We start from the raw sequence: 26,811 nt of genomic DNA, 5'->3' as shown, positions 1-26,811 counted from the left end.
AGTTTGGTGATCTAGTGTTTCTCTGTTGCTTCAATTTACTAATGATTAATAGCTTAGTAAAACATTTTAAAACTAGGTTACCAAGGTTATGTAAGAGAAGGTCTATACTTTTAATCAGACATTTTGAAAGTTGCAGTAATAAAGTATGATACCCATGTATCAAAATACACACAGTATGACTTTTCTAAATATACTTTCCTTAAGAATAGTTTTCACTTTAACAATATGGTGAATATTAAATGAAAATAGTATATTTCAAAGAAATGACAAATAGCTTCTCAAATGAAGCAATTGCATACATTATAGCCCATACAATAACTACATTAAAATCAGCCTTTGTAAAGGGAATTTTAGATTTAGCTCACACATTTCAATTGTAGCTCAAGGCAAATTACGTTCAGGTATAGTAGGCATTTGCCTGTTCCCAGAGGGTTCACAACCTAAGGAGCTCTTTTACTAAAGGGTTGGCGCATGGCAATGGGCTTGCAGTGCGCCTATCCAGAACTATCGCCGGGCTGCCCCAGTACATGCATTTCTGACACTACAAAAATATTTTCTATTTTTGTAGCACCAGTGCTTACCAGGTGGTAATTGGGCAGTGCCGTGCGTTGCTCGGTTACTGCTGGGTTAATGCGAAGCCCTTACTACCACCTCAATGGGTGGCAGTAAGTGCTTCCCCTCAAAAATGGCCATGTGTAAATGGTTCATTTACTGCACAGCCATTTCTTTTTTTTTTTTAAAGATAGCTTTTTACCTGCTGCGGTAAAAGGGGGCCTCAGCACATGCCAAAAATATGTACTGTACTGACGCTAGTGCAGGCCACTTTTTACTGCAGCTTAGTAAAAGAACCCCTAAGTTTGTATCTGAGGCAATGGAGGATTAAGTGACTTGTCCAAAGTCACAATGAGAAGAGATGGGATTTGATCCAGGCTTTTCAGCCTGCTGCTCTAACCTTTAGGTTACTCCTCCACTCTTTCTTAGGTGTCTGGGAAAAAAAAGTTGATGAAATAGCAATGCTGATTTTCAACAGAGTAAGCATTCTAGTTTTATTTTCTAACAAATATTCAACAATATAAATCTTAGATATCATATATATTTAATGCATTTATTGACTATATATGACATAAAATAAATTATTATTGTTGTCAGGAATATACATTGGGGGTCCTTTTACTAAGGTGTGCTAACAGTTCTCCGAGGACAAGCAGGCTGCTTGTTCTCACGATTGGGTTGTCGTCTGCGACAGCCCAGGAGACCAGCAAAAACTTGCATAGCAAAACAAAGAACTCTCGAGAACGCTCTGTCACGCAGGCAGAACAGACGGCGCATTCGTGAACGGCTTCCCGCCCTCGACGTGAGCGTGCCCTCCTCAGTTACTTTTTTTCCGTGACTGTGGTGACAGAGTTTTTTCGAGCTCTGTATTGCCTTCGGCCCAGGAGATCGTGTGTTAGTTTTTTCTTTTTATTACCTTCTTTTTTTTGTTTAGTTTTTCTCTAAATATTAAAAAAAACAAAACATAGTTTTAGCTCTTATTCCACTTAGTTTTCTCACTAATTATAAGTTTTCTTTCTCTTTGTCGCGGCCAGTGGTGTGCTGGTAAATGTTTAACAACAGGCTCTTTCCCCAGTCCACCTCTGTGCCCCCCCTCGTCCAACTCTGCGACCCCCCCCCCCAAATTGCAGAGCTGGCTATAGCTGGGGAGTGAGCCTTGGGGGGGCAATGCATTACTCCGGGAAAAAAAATTAAAATGATCCCAGGTTCCAATCTAATTCATGTTTAAAGTGGGATGAAATGACATAAATGAGTAAATAAATATAAACTTTTAATGTTGAGCACCTGATTCTCAAAGTGGACATATTCCAAACACTATAATGAAAATAAAATGATTTTTTTCTACCTTTGTTGTCTGGTGACTTTGTTTTTCTGATCATGCTGGCCCAGTATCCGATTCTGCTGCTATCTGTCCTCTTAACTCCATTTCCAGGGCTTCTTTTCCATTTATTTATTTACTTTCCGCCTTTCTTCTTCATTTCTTGCCCTAACATCTGTAAGTAAAAGCTGGGTCCTCTGCAGACTTGACTGTCCAGTGGATTCAGCTTCTGCCTATTTTCTTTATCCATGTGCAGTTTTTCTTCTCTCTTCCTTTTCCCTCATCTCATCTCCTTCCTAACTCTTCCCTCCCCTCCATCCATGTTCAGCATTTCTTCTCTCTCCCTTCCCTCTCCTCCATCCATGTCCAGCAACCTTCCACTCTCCCCTGCCCTCCCCTCCATCCACCCATGTCCTGTTTCCGCGAGGGTGGAATCATGCGAGGGAAGGCTGGAGCCAAGCCGAGCCTGCTGCTTTCAATGCTGGTGCTGCGACTCGAGGAAAAATACAATATTTAAAGGCAGGGCGGCGGCAGGAAGGAAACGAGGGCTATTGGGGAGCTGAGGGCAGACAGGAGATGATGGACGACCTGCGGAGCGGGGGAGCCTGCAGCTCGCGGGGTGGAGGAGGAGAGGCAAGCCGGCTCTTAACAACCGGCTCGCAAGATGCCAATAAATTTAACAACCAGCTCTTGCGAGCTGGTGCGAGCCGGCTGCAGCACACCACTGGTCACAGCACTCTTTAGGCCGCATGGTCGGGGTTAAATTTCCCTTTTTTCTCTTTTTTGTTCCTTTTTAATTGGCACACTCGAGTCTTTTAATTTCGCAGCCGCCGTTTTTCCGTCCATGTCATTGAGGACACCCAGCGGCTTCAAGCGTTGTACTCACTGCAACCGGACCATCTCGGGTACCGACCCCCTCTCGTGGTGTTTCCAGTGCCTTGGGCCTGATCATCTTCCAGCTGTTTGTAAGCTGTGTCCTTTAATGAAGAAGTGGACCCAAGTATCTCGGGAGGCTCAACGGGAAAACCTTTTTGCTTTTTTTTGCTGATCGGTCCGGTCCTTTGACGTTGGCATCGACATCGGTACCGAGGTTGGCAGCATCGGCGTCGATGTCGAGGGAAGCATCGACTTCAAGAGCGCAGGTAATGGCTGCCGAACGACACATCGCACCAGGAGCAGCGAGGCATCGAGCGGGTCTCCACCTGTCTCAAGGCCTACTGCTATGCAGGCCCCCCGGGACCGACCTTCATTGGACCTGGCCCCGAGGAGGCGTGAGGATTCCATGTCCTCCTCTTCAGTACTGACGAGTCTCGATGAAGGGCATCGAGCGAAGGCTAAGAAGCACCGTCATCGATCTCCCTCCATGTGCGGTATCGAGAGCTCCGGGGAGCCGAGGGATTCGGCACCCGAGAAGCGTCGGCGCTGAGAGGACCACTCACCCTCTATACAGGAGATGCCGATGTGTCGGTCTTCTGGCAGCCTGGTACTGGCTCTCAAGCCCCCTCAGATTCTGCCACCGGCTCCTAAACCGGCCCCACAGCCTTTTCTGATGGAGGCTCTCGACGAGCGCATTAGGGCCCTTCTTCCAGAGCTTCTGGAGGGATTGCTGCGGCAGTCTACTTCACTGCCAGGGGTGCTTGCACCTTCTGCATCGACTGTGGAAGCGGCATCTGGGCCTTCGCCTGTGGTGAGGTCCCCGTCCTCGGTGCCGCTTGCGGCATCGGCATCGGCTGCCACCTGAGTCGATTCTCCCTCGACGTCGGCGGAGGAAGCTTTACCACAGTCCAGGCAGGGGTCAACTTCTCGACATCCCCCTCAAGGTCGTTGTTCCTTGACGTCGAGACAGACTTGGGTTCGGGCTGCTTTTAGAGAGCTTTTGTCCAATACCGACGAAGAGCACTCATGGGAGGAAGAGGAGGATCCCAGATACTTTTCTGAAGAAGAGACTTATGGGGTTCCCTCTGATCCTACACCGCCAATTGAAAGAAGGTTGTCTCCACCTGAGAGTCTTTCTTTCTCCTCCTTTGTTCGGGAAATGTCTAAGGATATTCCCTTCCCTATGGAGGTTGTGGATGAGCCCAGGGCTGAGATGCTCGAGGTCTTGGACTATCCTTCTCCACCTACAGAGGTTGCAATGGCTCCCTTGCATAACACACTCAGGGAAGTTCTTATGCAAAACTGGTCATTCCCTCTTTCTAATCCAGTGGTCCCCAAGAAAGCTGAGTCTCAATACAGAGTCCATGGAGAGCCTGTAATGGTGAAGTCTCAACTGCCTCACGATTCCATGGTGGTGGACTCTGCTCTCAGAAGAGCCAAGAATACTAGGGACTATGCCTCGGCGCCCCCAGGCAGAGAGTCTAGGACCTTGGATTCTTTTGGGAGGAAAACGTATCAGGCCACTATGCTCGCAGCCAAAATTCAAACTTACCAGTTTTACATGAGCATCCACTTGCGGAACTCAGTGAGGCAACTGTCTAGCTTGGTTGAAGCACTTCCTCCGGAGCTTGCCGAACCTTTTCACCAGGTGGTCAGACAGCAGAAGGTGTGTCGTAAATTTCTGGCCAGGGGTACTTACAACACTTTTGATGTAGCATCTCGAGTAGCTGCTCAAGGTATAGTAATGCGCAGACTCTCATGGCTGCATGTTTCTGACCTGGATCATAAGACCCAGCAGCGAATGGCTCCTTGCCGGGGGGGGGGGGGGGGGGGGATAACCTTTTTGGATAAAAAGTAGAGGACATGGTCAATCAGATCAAAAAGCACCATGATGCTATGGATTCTCTCTCCCGCTGGGCGTCTTCTGCTACCACCTCCTCATCTAGGAGGTTTTTTGGAGGGAAGAGGACTGCTCCCTATTCCTACAACAGGCATAGGTACACTCCTGCTTCTCAGCAGCCTGTCCAGGCTCAGTCCCAGCATGCTCGTTCTTATTAACGGCGTGCACCTAAGGCCCCTGCGGCTCCCCAGCAAAAGCAAGAGACGGGTTTTTGACTGGCTCCAGTGCAGCATAGCCTCAGAAAAAGTGTCCATGCCAGACGACTTGCCGTTCAGAGGGGAGGTTGATATCTTTTTACCAAAGGTGGCCTCTCTTAACCTCCGATAGGTGGGTTCTTCAAATAGTCCGGTTAAGATACACCCTCAATCTGGAATCCATACCTCCAAATTGCCCACCGGGAACTCAGTCCTTCAGCTCCCAGCACAAGCAGGCAGGGCCGTGCCGATGCGGTAAGCGGGGTAAGCGCCGCAGGGGGGCGCCCACCTCTGGAGGGCGCCGCCGCGGTGCTTACTCTCGCCCCGCGCCGCCGAGGCCTTTAAATCTTTTACCTGGTCGCAGCAGCGTCAGTGAAAGCGCTGCCGACGTCTCCCTTCCCTTGCACTCATTGGTTCCCTCAGTGTCCCGCCTTCTAGAAGAAGGCGGACACTGAGGGAACCAAGAGCGCGAAGGGAGATGTCGGCAGCGCTCCGCTTTCACTGACGCTGCTGCGACCGGAAGTAAAAGATTTAAAGGCCCCAGGGTGCGGAGGAAAGAGCAGAGGCATAGGCGCCCCGTATAAGAGGCTTGGGGAGGCTAAGCCTCCCCAGCCCAACCATGACCTTTAAAACCGGCTCCGGTCCCCACCTGGCAGTGTTGACGGCGTCCCCTGTGCCTTTGAGCAGCTTACCGGCACACGCAGCACTTCTCTTGTTTCTCCTCTTCGTTGCCGTCGCGTCGTCCCACCCCCCCACCCCCCCCTTCACGCGATTTGCGAACCGCGCTGCCGCTTAGCACTGCTTAAAAAAAAAATTTACACGTCAGCAGGAACAGGCTGCTTCAGCCAATCCCAGGAGCCTTCCTTCAGCCCTTGGGCGGAACACGCTGAAGGAAGGCCCCTGGGATTGGCTGAAGCAGCCTGTTCCTGCTGATGTGTAATTTTTTTTTTAAGCAGTGCTAAGCGGTTCGCGAATCGCGTGAAGGGAGAGGACAATTTGCTGGAAATGGAGGGGAAGGGAGAGAGAGGAGGATTGCTGGTTATGGATGGAGGAGGGAAGGGCAGAGAGGGACAAGGATGGACATGGGGGCCCACGGAGAGGACAATTTGCTGGAAATGGAGGGGAGGGGAGAGAGGAGGATTGCTGGCTATGGATGGAGGAGGGAAGGGCAGAGGGGGACAAGGATGGACATGGGGGCCCACGGAGAGGACAATTTGCTGGAAATGGAGGGGAGGGGAGAGAGGAGGATTGCTGGCTATGGATGGAGGAGGGAAGGGCAGAGGGGGACAAGGATGGACATGGGGGCCCAGGGAGAGGACAAATTGCTGGAAATGGAGGGGAGGGGAGGAGGATTGCTGGCTATGGATGGAGGAGGGAAGGGCAGAGAGGGACAAGGATGGACATGGGGGCCCAGGGAGAGGACAATTTGCTGGAAATGGAGGGGAGGGGAGAGAGGAGGATTGCTGGCTATGGATGGAGGAGGGAAGGGCAGAGGGGGACAAGGATGGACATGGGGGCCCAGGGAGAGGACAAATTGCTGGAAATGGAGGGGAGGGGAGGAGGATTGCTGGCTATGGATGGAGGAGGGAAGGGCAGAGAGGGACAAGGATGGACATGGGGGCCCAGGGAGAGGACAATTTGCTGGAAATGGAGGGGAGGGGAGAGAGGAGGATTGCTGGCTATGGATGGAGGAGGGAAGGGCAGAGGGGGACAAGGATGGACATGGGGGCCCAGGGAGAGGACAATTTGCTGGAAATGGAGGGGAGAGGAGAGAGGAGGATTGCTGGCTATGGATGGAGGAGGGAAGGGCAGAGAGGGACAAGGATGGACATGGATGGGAGGACAGGACCCAGGGAGAGAGAAGAAATTGCTGGAAATGGATCTAGAGCAAGAAATGAAGAAGAAAGGAGGAAAGTAAAGAAATAAATGGAAAGGAAGCCCTGGAAATGGAGTTAAGAGGACAGATAGCAGCAGACTCAGATACTGGGCCAGCATGATCGGAAAAAGAAAGTCACCAGACAACAAAGGTAGAAAAAAATCATTTTATTTTCATTTTAGCGTTTGGAATATGTCTACTTTGAGAATTTACATCTGCTATCTTATTTTGCAATGTATAGCAATTTGTTTCTAAGAATATTGCTGACAATTCCTGTCAGTGTAGCAAGTGGTGAGCGATCATTTTCACCGGGGGGGGGGGGGGGGGGGGGGCGCCAACTGATAGTCTGCAGGGGGGCGCCAGAGACCCTAGGCACGGCCCTGCAAGCAGGTACTTGCAGAGGAACTCTCCGCCCTTCTAAAGGCCAATGCTGTCGAACCTGTTCCACCAGGGGAAGAAGGGCTGGGATTCTATTTTAGGTACTTCCTTGTGCAAAAGAAAACAGGGGGCATGCGTCCCATCCTAGACCTAAGGGCCCTGAACAAATTCCTAGTCCAAGAAAAGTTCAGGATGGTTTCCCTGGGCACCCTTCTTCCCATGATTCAAGAAAACAATTGGCTATGCTCTCTGGACTTGAAGGATGCCTATACCCACATCTCGATATCCCAGCTCACAGGAAGTATCTTCGATTTCGGTTAGGAACTCGGCACTTTCAGTACTTTGTACTGCCCTTTGGCCTCGCATCTGCGCCCAGGGTTTTCACAAAGTGCCTAGCAGTTGTCGCAGCATCGATACGCAGTCTGGGAGTGCATTTGTTTCCTTATCTCGACGACTGGCTGATGAAGAGCACCTCGGAGGCAGGCGCTCTACAGTCCATGCGGATGACTATTCGAGTGCTAGCACTACTGGGGTTCATGATCAGTTATCCCAAGTGCCATCTTGTCCCAGTTCAAAAATTGGAGTTCATTGGAGCTCTGTTGGACACACGGATGTCTCGAGCTTATCTTCCCCAGGCAAGGGCAGACAATCTTCTGGCCCTAGTGTCCTTGGCTTGAGCGTCTCAGCAGATCACAGCTCAGCAGATGTTGAAACTCTTGGGGCATATGGCTTCCACAGTTCATGTAACTCCCATGGCACGCCTACATATGAGATCAGCTCAATGGACCCTAGCTTCCCAGTGGTGCCAGGCCACAGGGGATCTAGAGGATGTAATCCATCTCTCTACTGACTTTTGCAGTTCCCTTCAGTGGTGGACCATTCGATCCAATTTGACTTTGGGACATCCATTCCAAATTTCTCAGCCACAAAAAGTGCTGATGATGGATGCAACCTTCCTGGGGTGGGGAGCTCATGTAGATGGACTTCACACTCAAGGAGCTTGGTCTTTTCAGGAAAAGGGTCTTCAGATCAACCTCCTAGAACTACGAGTGATCTGGAACGCTCTCAAGGCTTTCAGAGATCGGCTGTCCAACCAAATCATTCTAATTCAGACAGACAATCAGGTTGCGTTGTATTACACCAACAATCAGGGGGGCACCGGATCTCACTCTCTGTGTCAGGAAGCTGTCCGGATGTGGCTCTGGGTGTGCCGTCACTGCATGTTTCTCCAAGCCATGTATCTGGCAGGCGTAAACAACAGTCTGGCCGACAGGTTGAGTAGGATCATGCAACCTCACGAGTGGTCGCTAGACATGGGCATTGTGCACAAGATCTTCCGAGTGTGGGGCTCCCCCTCGGTGGATCTTTTTGGCACTCAGATCAATCACAAAGTCCCTCAATTCTGTTCCAGACTTCAGGCCCACGACAGACTAGAGTCAGATGCCTTTCTCCTACATTGGGGAACAGGCCTTCTGTATGCGTATCCTCCCATACCTCTAGTAGGGAAGACTTTGCTGAAATTCAAGCAAGACCACGGAACCATGATTCTGATTGTGCCTTTTTGGTCCCGTCAGATTTGGTTCCCTCTTCTTCTGGAGTTGTCCTCTGAAGAACCGTGGAAATTGGAGTGTTTTCCAACCCTCATCACCCAGAATGAGGGGTCGCTTCTATATCCGAACCTCCAGTCTCTGGCTCTCACGGCCTGCATGTTGAGAGCTTAGAAATTGTCTTCTTCGGTCTTTCGGAAGGTGTCTCCTGAGTCTTGCTTGCTTCCAAGAAAGATTCCACGAAAAAGTGTTACTCTTTCAAATGGAGGAGGTTTGTCATCTGGTGTGACAGCAAGGCCCTAGATCCTTTTCCTTGTCCTACATGGACCCTGCTTGAATACCTTCTACACTTATCAGAGTCTGGTCTCAAGACCAATTCCTTAAGAGTTCACCTTAGTGCAATTGGTGCTTATCATCAATGTGTAGAGGGTAAGCCTATCTCTGGACAGCCTTTAGTTGTTCGCTTCATGAGAGGTTTGCTTTTGTAAAAGCCTCCTGTCAAACCTCCACCAGTGTCATGGGATCTCAACATGAGCCACTGAATTCCTGCCATCTGAAGTTCTTGACCTGGAAGGCCATTTTCTTGGTGGCTGTTACTTCAGCTCGTAGTCAGTGAGCTCCAAGCCCTGGTAGTGCATGCACCTTATATCAAGTTTCATCATAACAGAATAGTCCTCCACACTCACCCTAAGTTCTTGCCGAAGGTGGTGTGGGAGTTCCATCTGAACCAGTCAATTGTCTTGCCAACATTCTTCCCCCGTCCTCATACCCGCCCTGGTGAAGACAGGTTGCACACCTTGGACTGTAAGAGAGCATTGGCCTTTTACGTGGAGCGGACAAAGCCCTATAGACAGTCCGCCCAGTTGTTTGTTTGTTTTGATCCCAACAGGAGGGGAGTCGCCATCGGAAAACGCACAATCTCTAATTAGCTAGCGGATTGCATATCCTTTACTTATGCCCAAGCTGGGCTGACTCTAGAGGGCCATGTCACGGCTCATAATGTCAGAGCCATGGCTGTGTCAGTGGCTCATTTGAAGTCAGCGTCTATTGAAGAGATTTGCAAGGCTGCAACGTGGTCATCAGTCCACATATTCATATGTCACTACTGCCTTCAGCAGGATACCCAACGCGACAGTCGGTTTGGGCAGTCGGTACTGCAGAATCTGTTCGGGGTTTAGAATCCAATTCCACCCTCCTAGGCCCATTTCTGTTCTGTTCTAGGCTGCACTCTCACTTAGTTGTGTTTCTTTGTAGGTCAATCTATGTTATGTCCTTGCCGTTGTGAGGCCCAATTGACCAATGTTAATTGTTTGAGTGAGCCTGGGGACTAGGAATACCCCATTCATGAGAACAAGCAGCCTGCTTGTCTTCAGAGAAAGTGAAGATACATACCTGTAGCAGGTATTCTCCGAGGACAGCAAGCTGATTGTTCTCACAAACCCACCCTCCTCCCCTTCAGAGTTGTTCCAGTTCTGTATTTTGCTTTTTATTCAACTGAGGAGGGCATGGAGCGTTCTCAAGAGTTCTTTTTTTGCTATGCAAGTTTTTGCCTGTCTCCTGGGCCATCGCGGACGACAACCCAATCGTGAGAACAATCAGCCTGCTGTCCTCGGAGAATACCTGCTACAGGTATGTATCTTCACTTTACCTATGAGCTGTATGGCACTTAACGTACACTAATTCATTAGTGTGCACTTAGGACCTCTTTTAGCAAGCCCATGCGGTTTTCCCATTCAATGTGAATGGGCGTTGTCGGCATTACTGTACTGGGAGCCACTAACGCGGCTTGATGAGGCACTAAATCCATTAGCGCATCCTATTAAAAGGACACTTAAGCTGTCCAGAGTCACAGAATAAGTTATTGTTGCTACAAAAATATTCAGATAACATTCTGTTAAATGTTCTTACTTTTGGCATTTTAGAATAGATCAGTTTTTCATTTCAATAAGTCTAAAATCACATTAGTATATCAGTACATATTGCAAACTTCTCTTTTGCTAGTTATATGAGATTATTAACATTTTATCTGGGATAAACTGCACTTTAAAGAATTTATTAATAACTTCTCATATTTCTGTTTCTAGTTCCAAACGGCTAGTAACTTTGGCTAGGGGGTTGGCTCCTGCCTTTCTCAGATTTGGAGGAAAGAGGACAGATTTCTTGCAGTTTCAGAATTTGAAAAATCCAGCTAAAAGCCGAGGAGGACCTGGACCCGATTACTATCTAAAAAATTATGAGGATGGTAAGAAACTACCCAATATTAGTTTGTCTTATTTTACCCATAATAATAATAATATTTTTGAGAAGGGCATCCTACCAATGAAGGGGAAACTTTTCAATAGTTAACTCATTACAAATGTACTGTATAGAAATGGAACAGTTTTTGCTTTATAAATTCTACAGTTTAAGAAAATGGTTTGAAATATTCACTGACATTACTTGGTATTATACTGCTGTTTATATGCAATTTTATGTATTTATATATGTATTATGTACCTTCATATTTGTTTGTGCTATGTAGGCACGTTTATATACTCAGACATAATTTAAAGAAATGTAATTTCAATGATGTGCGGTGACATTTACAGTAGGGGATTCAGTGAAAGTGTCAGACAAGAGGGACTTGGAAGGCTCAACACAAAACCTTCCACAACAACAAAAATACCAAGAGGGGTTCAGCTGCTCCAGCTCAGCAGCTTCCACCTTCCATGGAGGTAAGGGGCTTAGCAGTCCCAAAACATCACTTATAACCCTTCCCAATCCTCTTTCCCCATGTACATCATACTTAACAGCTTCCTCCTTTCTTTTACTCCTGCGCTCCTCCTACCCTTGTTTCCCATCCCTTTAATCCACATTCACCTCCCTATTACCTTCTCTTCCCCTCCGGTTACCGTACCCTCTCTCTTCCTATCCTGAACTCACACCACACTCTCTCTTGGTCCCTTTCTCTTCTTGTACCTTCATTCTGCCACCTCTCTCTTTTCACATTCTTTTACCTCCCATTCCCCTCTTTCCATCCTGCCCTCACCTTGTCCTCTTTTCCTCTCTTGCCATCCCAAACTTTTTCCTCTCTACTTCCTACCTATTCCTGCCCCCACTATTTCCACTGTATCTCCTCGTTGCCCCCCTATTCCTTCTCTCTTATTATCGCAAGCCCAACCCAACTCTGCACTCAGCTCTTTGTGTCCCACTACGTCTACATCTTCTCTGTTTCCCTTCTTGCTCCCTAAACTCCTCTCTCTTTGCATACTACAATGTCTGAGAGGGTTTAAATTAAAAGGTCACAGAATTGCCTGGGCTGATTTATGCCTGCTGATCTTGAAGACGTGAACACTGAAATACTTTTTGCCACATAACATTAGTTTCTCAGTTTTATGCAATTTTTCTGAAACCATGCAGACCGATCTGGGGAGGTAATGAAAGGGCAATCTTTTAGGTTTATGATAGGTCTTATAAATAATTAACAGTTAGTGCCTTATTCCATTGCAAACATGTGAGTGTATATTCAGTAAAATTTGCTTTGGGAAAGTGATACATTTTGTATAGCATCCAACAGGAATCTCTTTTTAAGACATTAACTACAACAGGAAGATGAATGAATGTGATACCTCTGTCATGAGCAAAAGCTTTTCTTTCAAAAACATTGAGTAACAATACAGTATTTAAGGTGACAGAATAATTATATTCATCTGTATGTAACTGCATTAATAAGTTGGATAGAAACTAGATATATTTATGTACCTCCTCCCACCCTTCTTTGCCAAGTCCACTCCTTTTTATAGGCAGCGAATCCATGTATACATAATGAGAAAGTGTAACAACTGTGGATCAGATTCACTGTTCAAATCAGTTATACAACAAAACTCTCTATGAATCATGTGCGGGCATACTGCAAAATCACTGTGCTCTGATAAACGCCAAGTCACACTTGTTTATTATGAAAGTGAAAGGAAAAACCTCACACTACTGTAGCTCAACGCGGTTCATTCAACCAGACAATTATTTAAGCTGAAAATTGCTTAGCGTTCACAGTTAAAAAGTAATCATTGGTAGAAAAAACCTCTCTGAAACTTCCACCCTTAATTTTTTGGGCTGAATAATGTGTGAAGCAAAAAAAGACACTTATCTGAACTGCTTCGTTTCTGTTGGCGAATCAGTCTCCGATACAGCGTTTATCAGAGCACAGTGATTTTGCAGTGTGCGTGCACACGATTCACAGAGAGTTTTGTTACATAACAAGAAAGGTTTGAGCACTGCAATTCACTTAGCTAAGTCCAGATATCATCCCTTATCCTGATGGGTAGTCTCACTAATCCCAATGCTATTCTTTTATTTTCGACTTTTCCTGCACCACAGGTGAGAGAGAGATAAAACAGAAGCTCTCTGATTAAGATGAAAATTAGCTGGTGCATTGAGGAAAGAGATTGTACTGCACTTTCCAGAGCAGATTATTTTGTATGCATTGTTTTTTTGCCGGACTCATGCATGCTCAGCAGCCTAGTCTGATTCAGTCTGACTAGACTGATGACCCAACCTGTCTTTCCTTGGTGTCAGCAGCAGATGAATCCAGATACTTGTGGGTTGTAGCCATCTACCAGCAGATAGAGATAGCGTGCTCAACTGAGCTATTTGTTTATTAGCATCAGCAGCAGATGAATCCAGAGACTTGTGGATTGTAACATCTACCAGCAGGTGGAGATAGAGAGCACTAAACTGCACTGTCTTATAGGATGGGATGCTCCTTGGTCAGTCAGTATTCTCTATTTCTAGCAGGTGGATGGATAGTCTCTCACAAGCTCCTGGTCTCATCTAATGGTGGCTCCTGTTCTGGGTCTCTCAGTTCAGTAGAGCTTTGGGGAGCGCGGCTGAGCGGTGCCAGCTTTAGGAGATACACCTGGTGATACTAGGTCTCTCCCCCACCTTTCTCCCCTCTCCAGTCCTTCCTCCATTGTCCCTCCTCACTGAAAAAAAATATTGGGGCATAATTCTTTAAAGCTCACAGCCTTGGCTGCAGGAGAGATACTGGTTTGGGCCAGTATAAAGGGCTTAGTGATGGAGAGGATGTGAGTGTGCTTCCAGCAGCACGGGCAGGACTCCCGAAGGCTGGCTGTTCCAGGGTGAGTGTATCTTTACATTTTCTTTCACTTTTAGGTCAGTTGCAGTTTTACTTTTGTTTTTTTTTACAATGGCTGCCAAAATTGTTAAAAGCTGGTCCCACTGTGGGAAGCATAGAGTAGTGTTGGGGAAGTGTCCAGGTGGCCATGCAGGCTCTCCTCTAGCACAAGGGGCTGTGTTTGTGGAGGCCTCATTAGTTTCCCACGTGGGAGAGATGCGGGCTCATTCTCCTCATGGGGCCAAAGGTGATCCAGCAGCCTCTTTAACAGCAGCGTGATTCGGGAGCAGTGCTTCCAGTGGCTCCCTTACCCTACTACTACTACTTAACATTTCTAAAGCACTACTAGGGTTATGCAGCGCTGTACAGTTTAACAAAGAAGGACAGTCCCTGCTCAAAGGAGCTTACAATCTAAAGGACGAAATGTCAAGCTGGGCAGTCTAGATTTCCTGAGTAGAGGTAAAAGGTTAGGTGCCGAAGGCGACATTGAAGAGGTGGGCTTTGAGCAAGGATTTGAAGATGGGCAGGGAGGGGGCTTGGCGTATGGGTTCAGGGAGTTTATTCCAAGCATAGGGTGAGGTGAGGCAGAAAGGGCGGAGCCTGGAGTTGGCGGTGGTGGAGAAGGGTGCTGAGAGGAGGGATTTGTCTTGTGAGCGGAGGTTTCGGGTAGGAACGTAAGGGGAGATGAGTGTAGAGAGGTAATGAGGGGCTGCAGATTGAGTGCATTTGTAGGTTAGTAGGAGAAGCTTGAACTGTATGCGGTACCTGATCGGAAGCCAGTGAATTGACTTGAGGAGAGGTGTGATATGAGCATATCGGTCCAGACGGAAGATAAGAAGAAAAGACCCAGCACTGCTTCAGAGATCCTTGCACACATCTCAGCCACTTTGGGGGTTTCTCCGGGGGGTAGGGTCTTCTGACCTTGTTTGTCCCTCGAGTTCATTCTGCTGATCCATAATGCCTATATGTTGCAGAAGTCTGGTAGGAGAACTGACAGTTTCTTTTTAGCTCAGCCTTTGGAGATTTCTGGCTTTTCCCCTGCCTCAGTCTCTACTGATGGACCCTGTCCCGAAGAGGAGAGATTTGCACTCCAACTCAGAAGTGGGGTCTATTTCTCCTTCTCTCCCTCTCATTCTGAGGCAGTCCCTTTCTGCACAGATGCAGAAGGAGGAGGGGGAGCTATTTATAGAGGAATCTGATGATCCCACTGCAGTATGGATGTTTCATAAGGAAGAGTTGCCTTCCTTTATTTTTTTTTTGTTATTTTTGTTACATTTGTACCCCGTGCTTTCCCACTCATGGCAGGCTCAATGTGGCTTGCATGGGGCAATGGAGGGTTAAGTGACTTGCCCAGAGTCACAAGGAGCTGCCTGTGCCTGAAGTGGGAATCGAACTCAGTTCCTCAGTTCCCCAGGACCAAAGTCCACCACCCTAACCACTAGGCCACTCCTCTACTTTATATCTTAGGCTCTGCTAAACTTTTTAGCAGTGCGATATACGAGGCGCCTGTCAAGGTTTCATGTGACTTATTAATTGATCAGTAAACGCTCCATCAATCGATATATTATAGAACATTTATTTATTTATTTTATGGCATTTGTATCCCACATTATCCCACCTCTTTGCAGGCTCAATGTGGCTTACATTTCGTCATGGATACTGGAAGTAGCATTGAATATACATTTGGTTTACAGAGGGTTTTGTGTTACATGGTAGTAAGATAGATGAGAGCGTTAGAGCAGAAAGACATTATAACACATTATAAGACAGTCTAGAAGTCTTAAGACTATACAATTACACATGTTGAATTATACAGTTACACATGCTGATCTTTGTGATATATCTTGCCGAAAAGATAGGTTTTCAATAGTTTGTGGAAATTGGTCAATTCATAGACCGTTTTCAGGTTATGTGGCAGCGCGTTCCGGAGTTGCGTGCTCGTATAGGAAAAGGTAGATGCATGCATTGATTTGTATTTCAGACCCTTGCATTTGGGAGGATGTAAATTAAGGAATGTGCAAGAGGATCTTTTTGCGTTCCTGGGTGGTAGGTCTATCAGGTCTGACATATAGGCTGGGGCCTCACCATGGATGATCTTGTGGACCAGGGTGCAAAGTTTAACGTGATACGTTCCTTTAGTGGGAGCCAGTGTAATTTTTCCCACAAGGGTTTCGCGCTTTCGTATTTTGGTGTGCCGAATATTAGTCTGGCTGCTGTATTCTGAGCTGTCTGGAGTTTTTAAAGTATTTGTTCTTTACAGCCAGCGTAAAATGAGTTGCAGTAATCCAGATGACTAAGTACCAATGATTGTACCAGATTGCGAAAGACAGTTCTTGGAAAAAATGGTCTGACTCTTTTTAGTTTCCACATTGCATGAAACATCTTTTTAGTAGTGTTATTTGCGTGGTTCTCAAGTGTTAGGTGTCGATCAATTGTGACACCAAGGATTTTTAGGGAATCCGAGACTGGTAAATTTAGTTTAGGTGTGTTGATGGTGGTAAATTTATTCTTGTTGTATTGCGAGGTTAGTACCAAACATTGGGTTTTCTCTGCATTAAGTTTCAACTGGAAAGCATCTGCCCAGGAATTCATAGTATGTAGGCTTTGTTTGATTTCATTGGAGATTTCCCTTAGATCTTGTTTGAATGGGATGAAGATCGTTACATAATCAGCGTATATGTGTGGGTTTAGGTTCTGATTCGATAGTAGTTTGGCCAAGGGTGTCATCATTAGGTTGAATATGGTCGGTGAGAGGGGGGATCCCTGTGGAACTCCGCATTCAGGTGTCCGTGTGGCTGATGTAGTCGACTTTGATGTCACTTGGTATGAGCATGTAGTGAGGAACCCTGTAAACCAGTTAAGAACATTGCCTCCAATTCCAAAGTATTCGAGGATATGTAATAGAATTCCATGGTCGACCATATCAAATGCACTTGACATGTCAAATTGTAACAATAGAATGTTGTTGCCATTTGCTATTAGTTGTTTGAGTTTGGTCATAAACGTGACTAATACGGTTTCAGTGCTGTGATTAAAGCGAAATCCTGACTGAGAATCATGTAAACATCTATTGATTGACCCCTGAAGAAGGCTGATACAGCCGAAACACGGACCGTGTTGGGTCCTAATAAAGGTTTCTCTGGAGCATCTTACCTCTGTGAGAAATGTTACATATTGAGTTATTTTCTGAGGCTAGTACACTCTTCCCATGTCTCCATGGTAACCATGGAACCTCAGTGCTGCCATGGTGCCATTTTCTCCAGATGCAGTATTTACAGCAAAATAGTTTTATTCTGGAAGGTGACAGGCTTTCAGTCTGAAGGTCAGGTTCAATGCTGGGTTGTGCATCATATTAGAATCTGTGGAACTCAGCTCCATTTAAATTGTGGCATGTTTTACTTCACTCTCTCATATTGCTTGCCTTGACAAGCAGTTCATTGCATGGCTTGGACAGCTAACACTATGCTACAATGCTAAAGCTTATCTGTGTTTGTTTGCCACAGCAACTCTGCTCTCTGATATTGCACACTAACACTGGCCAAAATTATTGCATACCAGCTCTGGCCACCACTATCTCATGGCACCACTATCTGTATGCTGTAGTGTCTCTAAATGTTTCTGTTGCACTTTTGCAACTTTTCATTGTATTGAACAGCTAGCGATATTACAGAGCTACTTCAGTGTAGAGGAATAGCTTAGTAGTTCAAGCAGGCAGCTGAGAGAGCACATAGGTTTGTGATTCAAGTCCACTGCAGTTTGCCATCAATAGTGCACAATGGTACATTTAGCTCTGGCTCTCTGCCACACTAATTAGCTCCAGTGCGCAGCTATGCCACCCAGTTCTAGTACACGGCCACAGCAGCCAATTCTTGACCCTCTTGACAGGAAGAAAGCTGTTTCTTAGGCATTGGACAGCTGATGTGGCTTCTAAGCCACGTTTAGCAGCCACCTTTTAGGGGTAAAGACCTAGGGGACTCCAAGTTTCAGAGATTGCCATAGGGCAAATCTAAAGATTCTTTTAAATCCTCTCTGCCTCGTCTTAAATTTTGTGAGGCCAAGTGCTACAAGCCAGCCAAATCTAACTTTTAGGGTTCCCACTTCAACAGAGACCAGCTGCCTTTCATGCTGACAGCTTCAAACTGTAGGTCTACCATTGCCTTTGGCATCTTCCAATGATGTAGGTCTACTATTGCCTTTGGCATCTCCCAATGATGGGGTCTCGGTTCACTTCTCAAGTTTCATAATAGCAGGACTCCTCTCCAGGTTCTATGAGGAGTGGAGCAGAATTACCTCAGACTAGTGTATCTTGGAAATACTAAAGCAGCGTTACAAACTGGAGTTCTCCCATTCCACTGCAGATTTTTTCTTGGAATCTCCATGCAAGCTTCAGCCCAAATATCAAGCAGTTCAAGCCACCTTGCAAACACTTTTTCATTTAGGCACAGTCGAGACTGTCCCCAGTAGCAAATGGGGAAGTTATTCCACTTATTTTGTAGTTCCAAAGAAGTGAACTTCCTTTCACCTGGGTTTGGACGTCAAAAGAGTCAACAGAGTGTTAAAGGGTCAACATTTCACAATGGGAACATTGCAGTCTGTAATAGTTTCAGACCATCAGGGAGAGTTTCTAACCTCCCTAGATCTCAAGGAAGTGTGCTTTCATATTCCCATTTAATCTTCCCACAGAAGATTTGTGATTTGAAATCCTTGGGAAACATTATCAATTTATGACCATGTCATTCAACTTTTCCACATCATCAAGAACATTTTTTCAAGGTCATGGTTGTAGTTGCAGCCTTCCTTCACAAGGATGTATTGCAGGTTCATTCATATCTCGCGATTTGGCTGATTTGCGACAGGGCTACCGAGAGACTGAGATGCTGCCCCCCCCCCCCCCAGGATACCTCGTAGCCAGACTTCAAAAATTGGGGGGACCGGAACCCAAAGTGTCTGTGTGTGTGGGGGGCACATTTTGCCCCACCTCCCTGCTCCCTGCTGCAACTCCACATAACTTGACTGGTGGGGGTCCACAAGCCCTGCCAGCAGAAGCCTTCCTCCAGTGCTGTTCTCTGCCATGTTGCCTTCCTACTACTACTACTACTATTTAGCATTTCTATAGTGCTACAAGGCGTACGCAGTGCTGCACAAACATAGAAGAAAGACAGTCCCTGCTCAAAGAGCTTACAATCTAATAGACAAAAAAATAAATAAATAAATAAATAAATAAAGTAAGCAAATCAATTAATGTGAACGGGAAGGAAGAGAGGAGGGTAGGTGGAGGCGAGTGGTTACAAGTGGTTACGAGTCAAAAGCAATGTTAAAGAGGTGGGCTTTCAGTCTAGATTTAAAGGTGGCCAAGGATGGAGCAAGACGTAGGGGCTCAGGAAGTTTATTCCAGGCATAGGGTGCAGCGAGACAGAAGGCGCGAAGTCTGGAGTTGGCAGTAGTGGAGAAGGGAACGGATAAGTAGGATTTATCCATGGAGCGGAGTGCACGGGAAGGGGTGTAGGGAAGGACGAGTGTGGAGAGATACTGGGGAGCAGCAGAGTGAGTACATTTATAGGTTAGTAGAAGAAGTTTGAACAGGATGCGAAAATGGATAGGGAGCCAGTGAAGGGTCTTGAGGAGAGGGGTAGTATGAGTAAAGCGACCTTGGCGGAAGACGAGACGGGCAGCAGAGTTTTGAACCGACTGGAGGGGGGAGAGGTGACTAAGTGGGAGGCCAGCAAGAAGCAGATTGCAGTAGTCTAAACAAGAGGTGACAAGGGTGTGGATGAGGGTTTTGGTAGAGTGCTCGGAAAGAAAGGGGCGGATTTTACGGATGTTGTAAAGAAAGAAACGACAGGTCTTGGCAATCTGTTGGATATGATCAGAGAAGGAGAGAGAAGAGTCAAAGATGACCCCAAGGTTTCGAGCTGAGGAGACAGGGAGAATGAGAGAGCCATCAACAGAAATAGAAAACGGGGGGAGCGGGGAGGTGGGTTTGGGGGGAAAATGAGAAGCTCGGTTTTGGTCATATTTAATTTCAGGTGGCGTTGAGACATCCAGACAGCAATGTCAGACAAGCACGCTGAAACTTTGGTTTGGATGCAAGGTGAGATATCAGGGGTAGAAAGGTAGATTTGGGAGTCATCAGCATAGAGATGGTAGGAAAAGCCATGGGATGAGATTAATGAACCAAGGGAAGAAGTGTAGATAGAAAAGAGGAGGGGACCAAGAACAGAACCCTGAGGTACGCCGACAGGCAGAGGGATAAAAGTAGAAGAGGATCCACCAGAGTGACCACTAAAGGTGCGGAGGGAGAGGTAGGAAGAGAACCAGGAAAGGACAGAGCCCTGGAATCCAAGTGAGGACAGGGTATCGAGAAGTATGCTGTGATCGACAGTCAGGGCCGTGCCGATGCGGTAAGCGGGGTAAGCGCCGCAGGGGGGGCACTATCCTCTGGGGGGCACCGCCGCTGCGTGCTTACCCTGCCCTCCCGCTCCCATGTAGGAACTGCCCACCCTCTTCTCCCCCTCAAGATCTCTTCCTTTTTTTTTCTTTTAAATTTACCTTCCTCCGGCAGCGAAGCGTCAGTGAAGGAGGCGGCGTTCCCAGTCCCGACGTCTCTAGCCTTCCCTTGTTCGCTGCTCACTGCCCCGCCTTCTTCTGACGTCATCCTTGCAGGGGGGGCGCCAGAGACCCTTGGCACGGCCCTGTCGACAGTGTCAAAAGCAGCGGAAAGATCAAGAAGAATGAGGATGGAATATTGACCTCTGGATTTAGCCAGTAATTGGTCATTGGAGACTTTAGTAAGCGCAGTTTTGGTTGAGTGGAGAGGGCGAAAACCAGATTGTAGTGGGTCAAGAATAGCATGTGAGGAGAAAAAATCAAGGCAGCGGCGGTGAACAGCACGCTCAAGTAATTTGGAGAGAAAAGGAAGGAGGGAGATGGGTCGGTAATTAGAGGGACAAGTAGGGTCGAGTGAAGGCTTCTTAAGGAGAGGTGTGACCACAGCATGTTTAAAGGCAGCAGGGACAGTCGCAGTGGAAAGTGAGAGGTTGAGAATGTGACAGATAAAAGGAATAAGAGCAGGAGAGATGGCATTAAGAGGTGGGTGGGAATGGGATCAGAGGAACAGGTGGTACATTTTGCGGAAGAAAGGAGAAGTGTAGTTTCCTCAATAGTAACTTCAGGAAAGGAGGAAAGGGAATGAGGGGAAGGAGAGAGAGGGGAACGGACTAGTGGAGGGAGAGGTGGTGAGGTAGAGAAAGCAAGGTTTATCTTTTGAACCTTGTTGTGAAAGAATTCAGCAAGGGTCTGAGGAGATAATGAAGGGGGAGTTGGGGGAGGGGGCACCTTGAGGAGAGAGTTCAATGTGGTGAAGAGAAGTCGAGGATTAGAGCCAAGAGAGTTGGTCAGTTGGATATAATAATTCTGTTTGGCACGTAAAAGAGCAGATTGGAAGGAGGTCAGCATGAACTTAAAGTGTAGGAAATCAGCAAGGGCCTGAGATTTTCACCAGAGGCATTCGGCAGAACGGGTACAGGAACGTAGGTTGCGGATATTAGAAGTCAGCCAAGGTTGGGGTTTTGTACGCCTTACAGGGCGGGTCATCAAAGGTGCAAGAGTGTCTAAGGCAGAGGATAGAGTATTGTTGTAAGAAGAAACAGCCTCGTTGACAGACGTGGATGGTGCCACAGTAGAGAGGAGGTTTGAAACATGGGAGGATAGAGATGAAGGGTCAATATCGTGAAGATTCCTAGATAAATTAGATAAGATAGGATGGGACTGGGAGGGAGGAATTTAAGTGTGAAAGTTATAAGATGGTGATCAGAGGAGGGAAGATCAGAGGCAAGGAAACTAGAGGGTGAACAGTTGGAGGAGAAGATGAGATCAAGACAGTGACCATTTTGATGAGTGGGGGAGGTGGAGCATAGTTGGAGATTAAAGGAGGACGTTAAAGCGAGTAACTTGGAAATATAAGAGTTGGAAGGATCATTAGCAGGAATATTAAAGTCACCAAGGATGAGAGAGGGGGAGGAAGGATCATGGAAGAAGGCAAGCCAGGCGTCAAAGTCACTGAGAAAGGATGAAAGGGACTTATCAGGGGGACGATAAATGACCGCTATTCGAAGAGGCAGAGGAGAGAAAAGGCAGATAGAGTGGACTTCAAAGGAGGAAAAACAGTGAGATTGAGGTGGAAGAAGGGGTTGAAATCTGGAGGAGGGAGAGAGAAGTAGTCCAACACCGCCCCCAAGGCCAGCAGGGTGAGGAGTATGTGAAAATAGATAACCGCCATGGCACAGGGCTGCGACTGAAGCAGAGTCATCAGGGCAGAGCCAGGTTTCTGTTATGGCGAGCAGATGGAGGTGACGCGAGATAAAGAGGTCCTGGATATAGGCGAGTTTGTTACTGCTTCCCCTCACATCGCACATGTTGAATTTCATCAAATCCGAGCATGCGGGTTTGAGGGGAAGCAGCCACAGGGCAGGCAATGCAGCAGAGAACAGCGCTGGAGGAAGGCTTCTGCTGGCGGGGCTTAGGGACTCCCGCCAGCCAAACCAGAGGCCCCAAAGTCAAACCCAATTTGGAATTCTGTGTCTGCTCATCCCCAGCCTCTAAGAGGGGCTCGGCACCAGAGTACGTCTTTTGCTCCTGATGATTGTGTTAATGTGATCACCTGGGTCCCGTCAGGAGCAAGAGAGAGACAGACCCCGGCGCCGGGCCACCCTTAAAGGCCAGGCCCAGGGGAATCTTGCACCCCCCATATTTTACCATGAGTCAGTTGTTTCCAATACAAATCTTGGCCTATCTGGGAATGATATTCAACATAGTCTTAGAGAAAACATTTCTTCCAGTCATTCATATGCAAAAGATTCACACCCAAGTCAGGTTCTACTTTCCCTACCAGGTCCTGGGGTCTGGGAATATGTTCAAGTTCTGGGCAAAATGGCCTCTTGGATGTTCTTCCGTGGGCCAGATTCTACATCAGACCACTTCAAAGGTTCCTTCACAGCTGTTGGTCTCCATCTCTCTTAGACCCTCCCAGCCAAACTCCGCCTCAACTGGTGGATTCAGTGGAGCCTTCCTCTTACAATTCAGAAGTTCTCTTTCTCTGCAGGCAGCTCTCTGCAGCTCGTATGCTGCTAGGTTGTGCCCTAGCTGGTGCATCTTCTGCATCTTGCTGACTTCTAGGAAATATTTCACAAAAGGTGTTACTCATTTAAGTACATAAGTACATAAGTAATGCCATACTGGGAAAAGACCAAAGGTCCATTGAGCCCAGCATCCTGTCCCCGACAGTGGCCAATCCAGGTCAAGGGCACCTGGCAAGCTACCCAAACGTACAAACATTTTATACAAGTTATTCCCGAAATTGTGGAGATTTGCTGTCTGGTGTGATGGCAAAGCCTTACATCTGCTCACCTGTCCTACACAAAAGCTGCATGAATACCTTCTACACCTCTCTGATTTTGGTTAGAAAACCAACTCTGTAAGGGTTCATCTCAGTGCAATTAATGATTATCATAACCATATAGTAGGTAAGCCCATCTTAGTACAGCCTCTAGATGTTCGCTTCATGAGAGGTTTGTTACTAACAAAGCTCCCTGTCAAACCTCCAACTGTGTCATGGGATCTCAACATTGTCCCTACCCAGCTGATGAAAGCTCCTTTCGTGCTACTTGATTCCTGTCATCTGAAATATTTGACCTGGATATTTGTTCACTTCACGAAAGGTTTGTTACTAAGAAAGCTCCCTGTCAAACCTCCAACTGTGTCATGGGATCTCAATGTTGTCCCCACCCAGCTCATGAAAGCTGCTTTCGTTCTACTTGATTCCCGTCATCTGAAGTATTTGACCTGGATTGTTGTGTATTTGGTAGTGGGCATTTCAGCTCACAGAGTCAGTGAGCTTCAGCCCTAGTAGCTGATCCACCTTACATTAAGTTTTACCACAATAGAGTAGTTCTCCGCACACATCCTAAGTTCCTTCCTGCGTTCCATCTTAATTAGTCAGTTGTCCTACCTACATTTTCCCCAAACCACATGCTTACCGTGGATTTCAAGTGAGCCTTAGAGGGGCATAATCGAACGCGAATGCCCATCTCCATGGGCGTCTATGTCCGAGAACAGGTATGTGAAGGGGCAGGACAGACTGTATTTTCGAAAAAAATGGGCGCCTATCTTTTTTTTCGATAATACGGTTTGTGCCTGGCAAATGCATCGGATTTGTGTGGATTTGAGCTGGGTGGTTTCGTTTTTCAGCGATAATGGAAACCGAAGGCACCCAGCTCAAAAACGAACAAATCCAAGGCATTGGGTCATGGGAGGGGCCAGGATTCGTAGTGCACTGGTCCCCCTCACATGCCAGGACACCAACCGGGCATCCTAGGGGGCACTTGTAACAATTAAAAAAAAAGTTGAATACCTCCCAAGTCCATAGCTCCCATCCATTGGGTGCTGAGCCCCTCAAATCCCCCCCCAAACCCACTGCCCACAACTCTACACCATTACCATAGCCCTTATGGCTGAAGGGGGGGTACCTACATGTGGGTACAGTGGGTTTTGGGGGTGGTTTGTAGGGCTCCCATTTACCACCACAAGTGTAACAGGTAGGGGGGATGGGCCTGGGTCCACCTGCCTGAAGTCCACTGCACCCACTAACAACTGCTCAAGGGACCTGCATACTGCTGTGATGGAGCTGGGTATGACATTTGAGGCTGGCATAGAGGCTGGCAAAAAAAGTTGTTTTTTTTATGATGGGAGGGGGTTAGTGACCACTGGGGGAGTCAGGGGTGGTCATCCCCGATTCCCTCCGGTGGTCATCTGGTCATTTAGGGCACTTTTTTGGGACTTGTTCGTGAAAAAAAGGGTCCAAAAATGACCCAAATTCGCGCTAAAAACGCCTTTCTTTTTTCCATTATCGGCCGAAGGTGCCCATCTCTCCTCGGCCGAAAAACACGCCCCAGTCCCACCTTCACCACGCCTCCAACACGCCCCCGTCAACTTTGCCTGTTTCTGCGACAGATTGCAGTTGCAGACGCCCAAAACTGGCTTTCAATTATACCGATTTCGGTGCCTTTGCGAGATGGGCGCCCATCTCCCGATTTGGGTCGAAATATGGGCGCCCATCACTTTTGAAAATAAGGCTGTTAGCCTCCTACCTGGAGTGGACTAAAACCCATAGATGGTCCACCCAGATGTTTGTTTCTTTTGACCCAAATCAGATGGGGGTAGCCATTGGCAAACACATAAGTACAAATTGCCTAAAACATTGCATGACCTTCACTTATGCCCAGGCTGAGTTGACTGTAGAGGGTCGTGTCAAGGCACTGCTAGAGCCTTGGCTATGTTGATAGCCCACTTGTGGTCAGCCTCCATAGAGGAGATTTGCAAAGCTGCGACAGGTTCAACTGTCCACACATTCAAATTTCTTTACTGCCATGAGCAGGATAGCCAGTTTGGGCAAGCAGACCTCCACTCCCACCTAGACTTATTTTTTTCTGCTCCATGCTGCACCTCTACAACTAGTATGTAAATGGTTTCACATTGATTGAATTATAAGACTCGACATTTCTTAGTTAGGGTAGGAGTGGATAAACATGTCCTGCTATAATATGTGCAGCTGGTGTCATTTACTTCCGTTAAAGGCCTGGTTGAGAGCCAAGCTTTCACCTACTTCCTGAAGTAGAGATAATCTTGTGTTAAGCGAAGCATTTCAGGGAGTGCATTCTGGGGCATGGGGGCTACCCCGGAGAAGGCTCGTTTGCGGGTATCAGTCACATCGTGTGATGTTCTTTGGAGAGGGTGTGGTTAGGGAAACTCCTTGGGGAGGACTTTAGTGATCTTGAAGGTCTGTAGAGGGAGATCCTGTTCTTCAAGTGCTCTGAGCCATTTCCTTTAAGGGCCTTGAAGGTCAAACAGAGAGTTATAAATTTGGCTATGTACTTATGTATTGTAGCCAATGAAGTTTATGCAAAAATGGTGTGATGTGGTCATGTCGTTTACAACCTTCTATTAGTCTTGCTGCAGCATTCTGAATCAATTAGAGCTGGTGCAAACTCTTTGTAGTCAGACCAGTGTAGAGTGCATTACTATAATCCAGTCTTGATGTTATCATGGCATGCACAACTGAGACAAGGCTTGCCTTCTCAATGTAAGGAGACAGGCAGCATAGTTGTTGCAAGTGATAGAAGCTGCTCTTGAAGGTTGCTTGGATTTGGGGGATCAGAGTAAGTGTTGCATCGAGCCGTATTCCAAGGTTCCTGACTTGTGATTTGAGGGGCAGTTTATATTTCCCAAAAGAGATTTTGATGTCAGATATGCCCCCACTTGTGTTAGGGACCCATAGAAGCTCAGTTTTACTTGGGTTCAGGCAAAGTTTGTTGTTTTTAGCCCATTCTTGAATTGATGTTACACAGGTAGCCAGTTTATTCAGGGCTGTGGATAAATCAGGTTCAATGGGTATGAGTAGCTGCACGTCATCCGTATAGATGTAGAATCGACTGACTCATCTTGGCTAGTGGCTCGAGGTAGATATTGAATAGAATAGTTGACAGTATTGATCTTTGTGGCATCCCACAGGTCAGTGCCCATGGTAGTGATGAGGTGCTGCTGAATACTATGGACTGTTGCCTGTCTGATAGATAGGATCTGAACCAAGCAAGTACTGTTCCACTGATACCTGTTTCTGCTAATTGTGCTAGCATAATATCATGATCCACAGTGTCAAAAGCTGCTGAGAAATCTAGCAGTACTGACTCAGAGCCAAAATGGTGGCGTGAGCTGCTGAGAAATCTAGCAATACTGACTCGGAGCCAAAATGGTGATGTGAGCGGACGCTCGTTCAGCACATTTTCTTTGAAATTGTTGTACCTAATTTGCGAGACGTCCCTCCCCGTCTTGGAATGGGGAAGCGGGGAGGCAAGATCCGACAGGTTCCCTCAGTGTGGGGTGGATCCCAGGTCTTTTGTCAGGTGACACTGGAGGAGTTTCAAGCTGCTGTCCATGTGCAAGCAAATGCTTCAGCTTTGCTGGAGGGCTCAACCAGCAGCAGTGTTAACAGTTTTTTTAAGCC

The 26,811-nt window shown here is 47.1% G+C and overlaps 1 protein-coding gene across 2 annotated transcripts in view; it reads left to right on the top strand.

The window, feature by feature from the left end:
• LOC115470043 (inactive heparanase-2-like) overlaps positions 1-26,811 on the top strand; it is a 590,764-nt gene that overhangs the window by 2,452 nt on the left and 561,501 nt on the right. For both annotated transcript variants that reach the window (XM_030202917.1, XM_030202918.1), the window contains exon 2: positions 10,726-10,883. In XM_030202917.1, the coding sequence (XP_030058777.1) occupies positions 10,726-10,883 (158 nt within the window). The remainder of the gene's footprint in view (positions 1-10,725; positions 10,884-26,811) is intronic.

This window comes from Microcaecilia unicolor, chromosome 5, assembly GCF_901765095.1.
Source record: "Microcaecilia unicolor chromosome 5, aMicUni1.1, whole genome shotgun sequence".
In the NCBI taxonomy this organism is placed as follows: domain Eukaryota; kingdom Metazoa; phylum Chordata; class Amphibia; order Gymnophiona; family Siphonopidae; genus Microcaecilia; species Microcaecilia unicolor.
The sequence above is the reverse complement of the archived record's forward strand: the minus strand, read 5'-3'. Positions and strand labels throughout refer to the sequence as shown.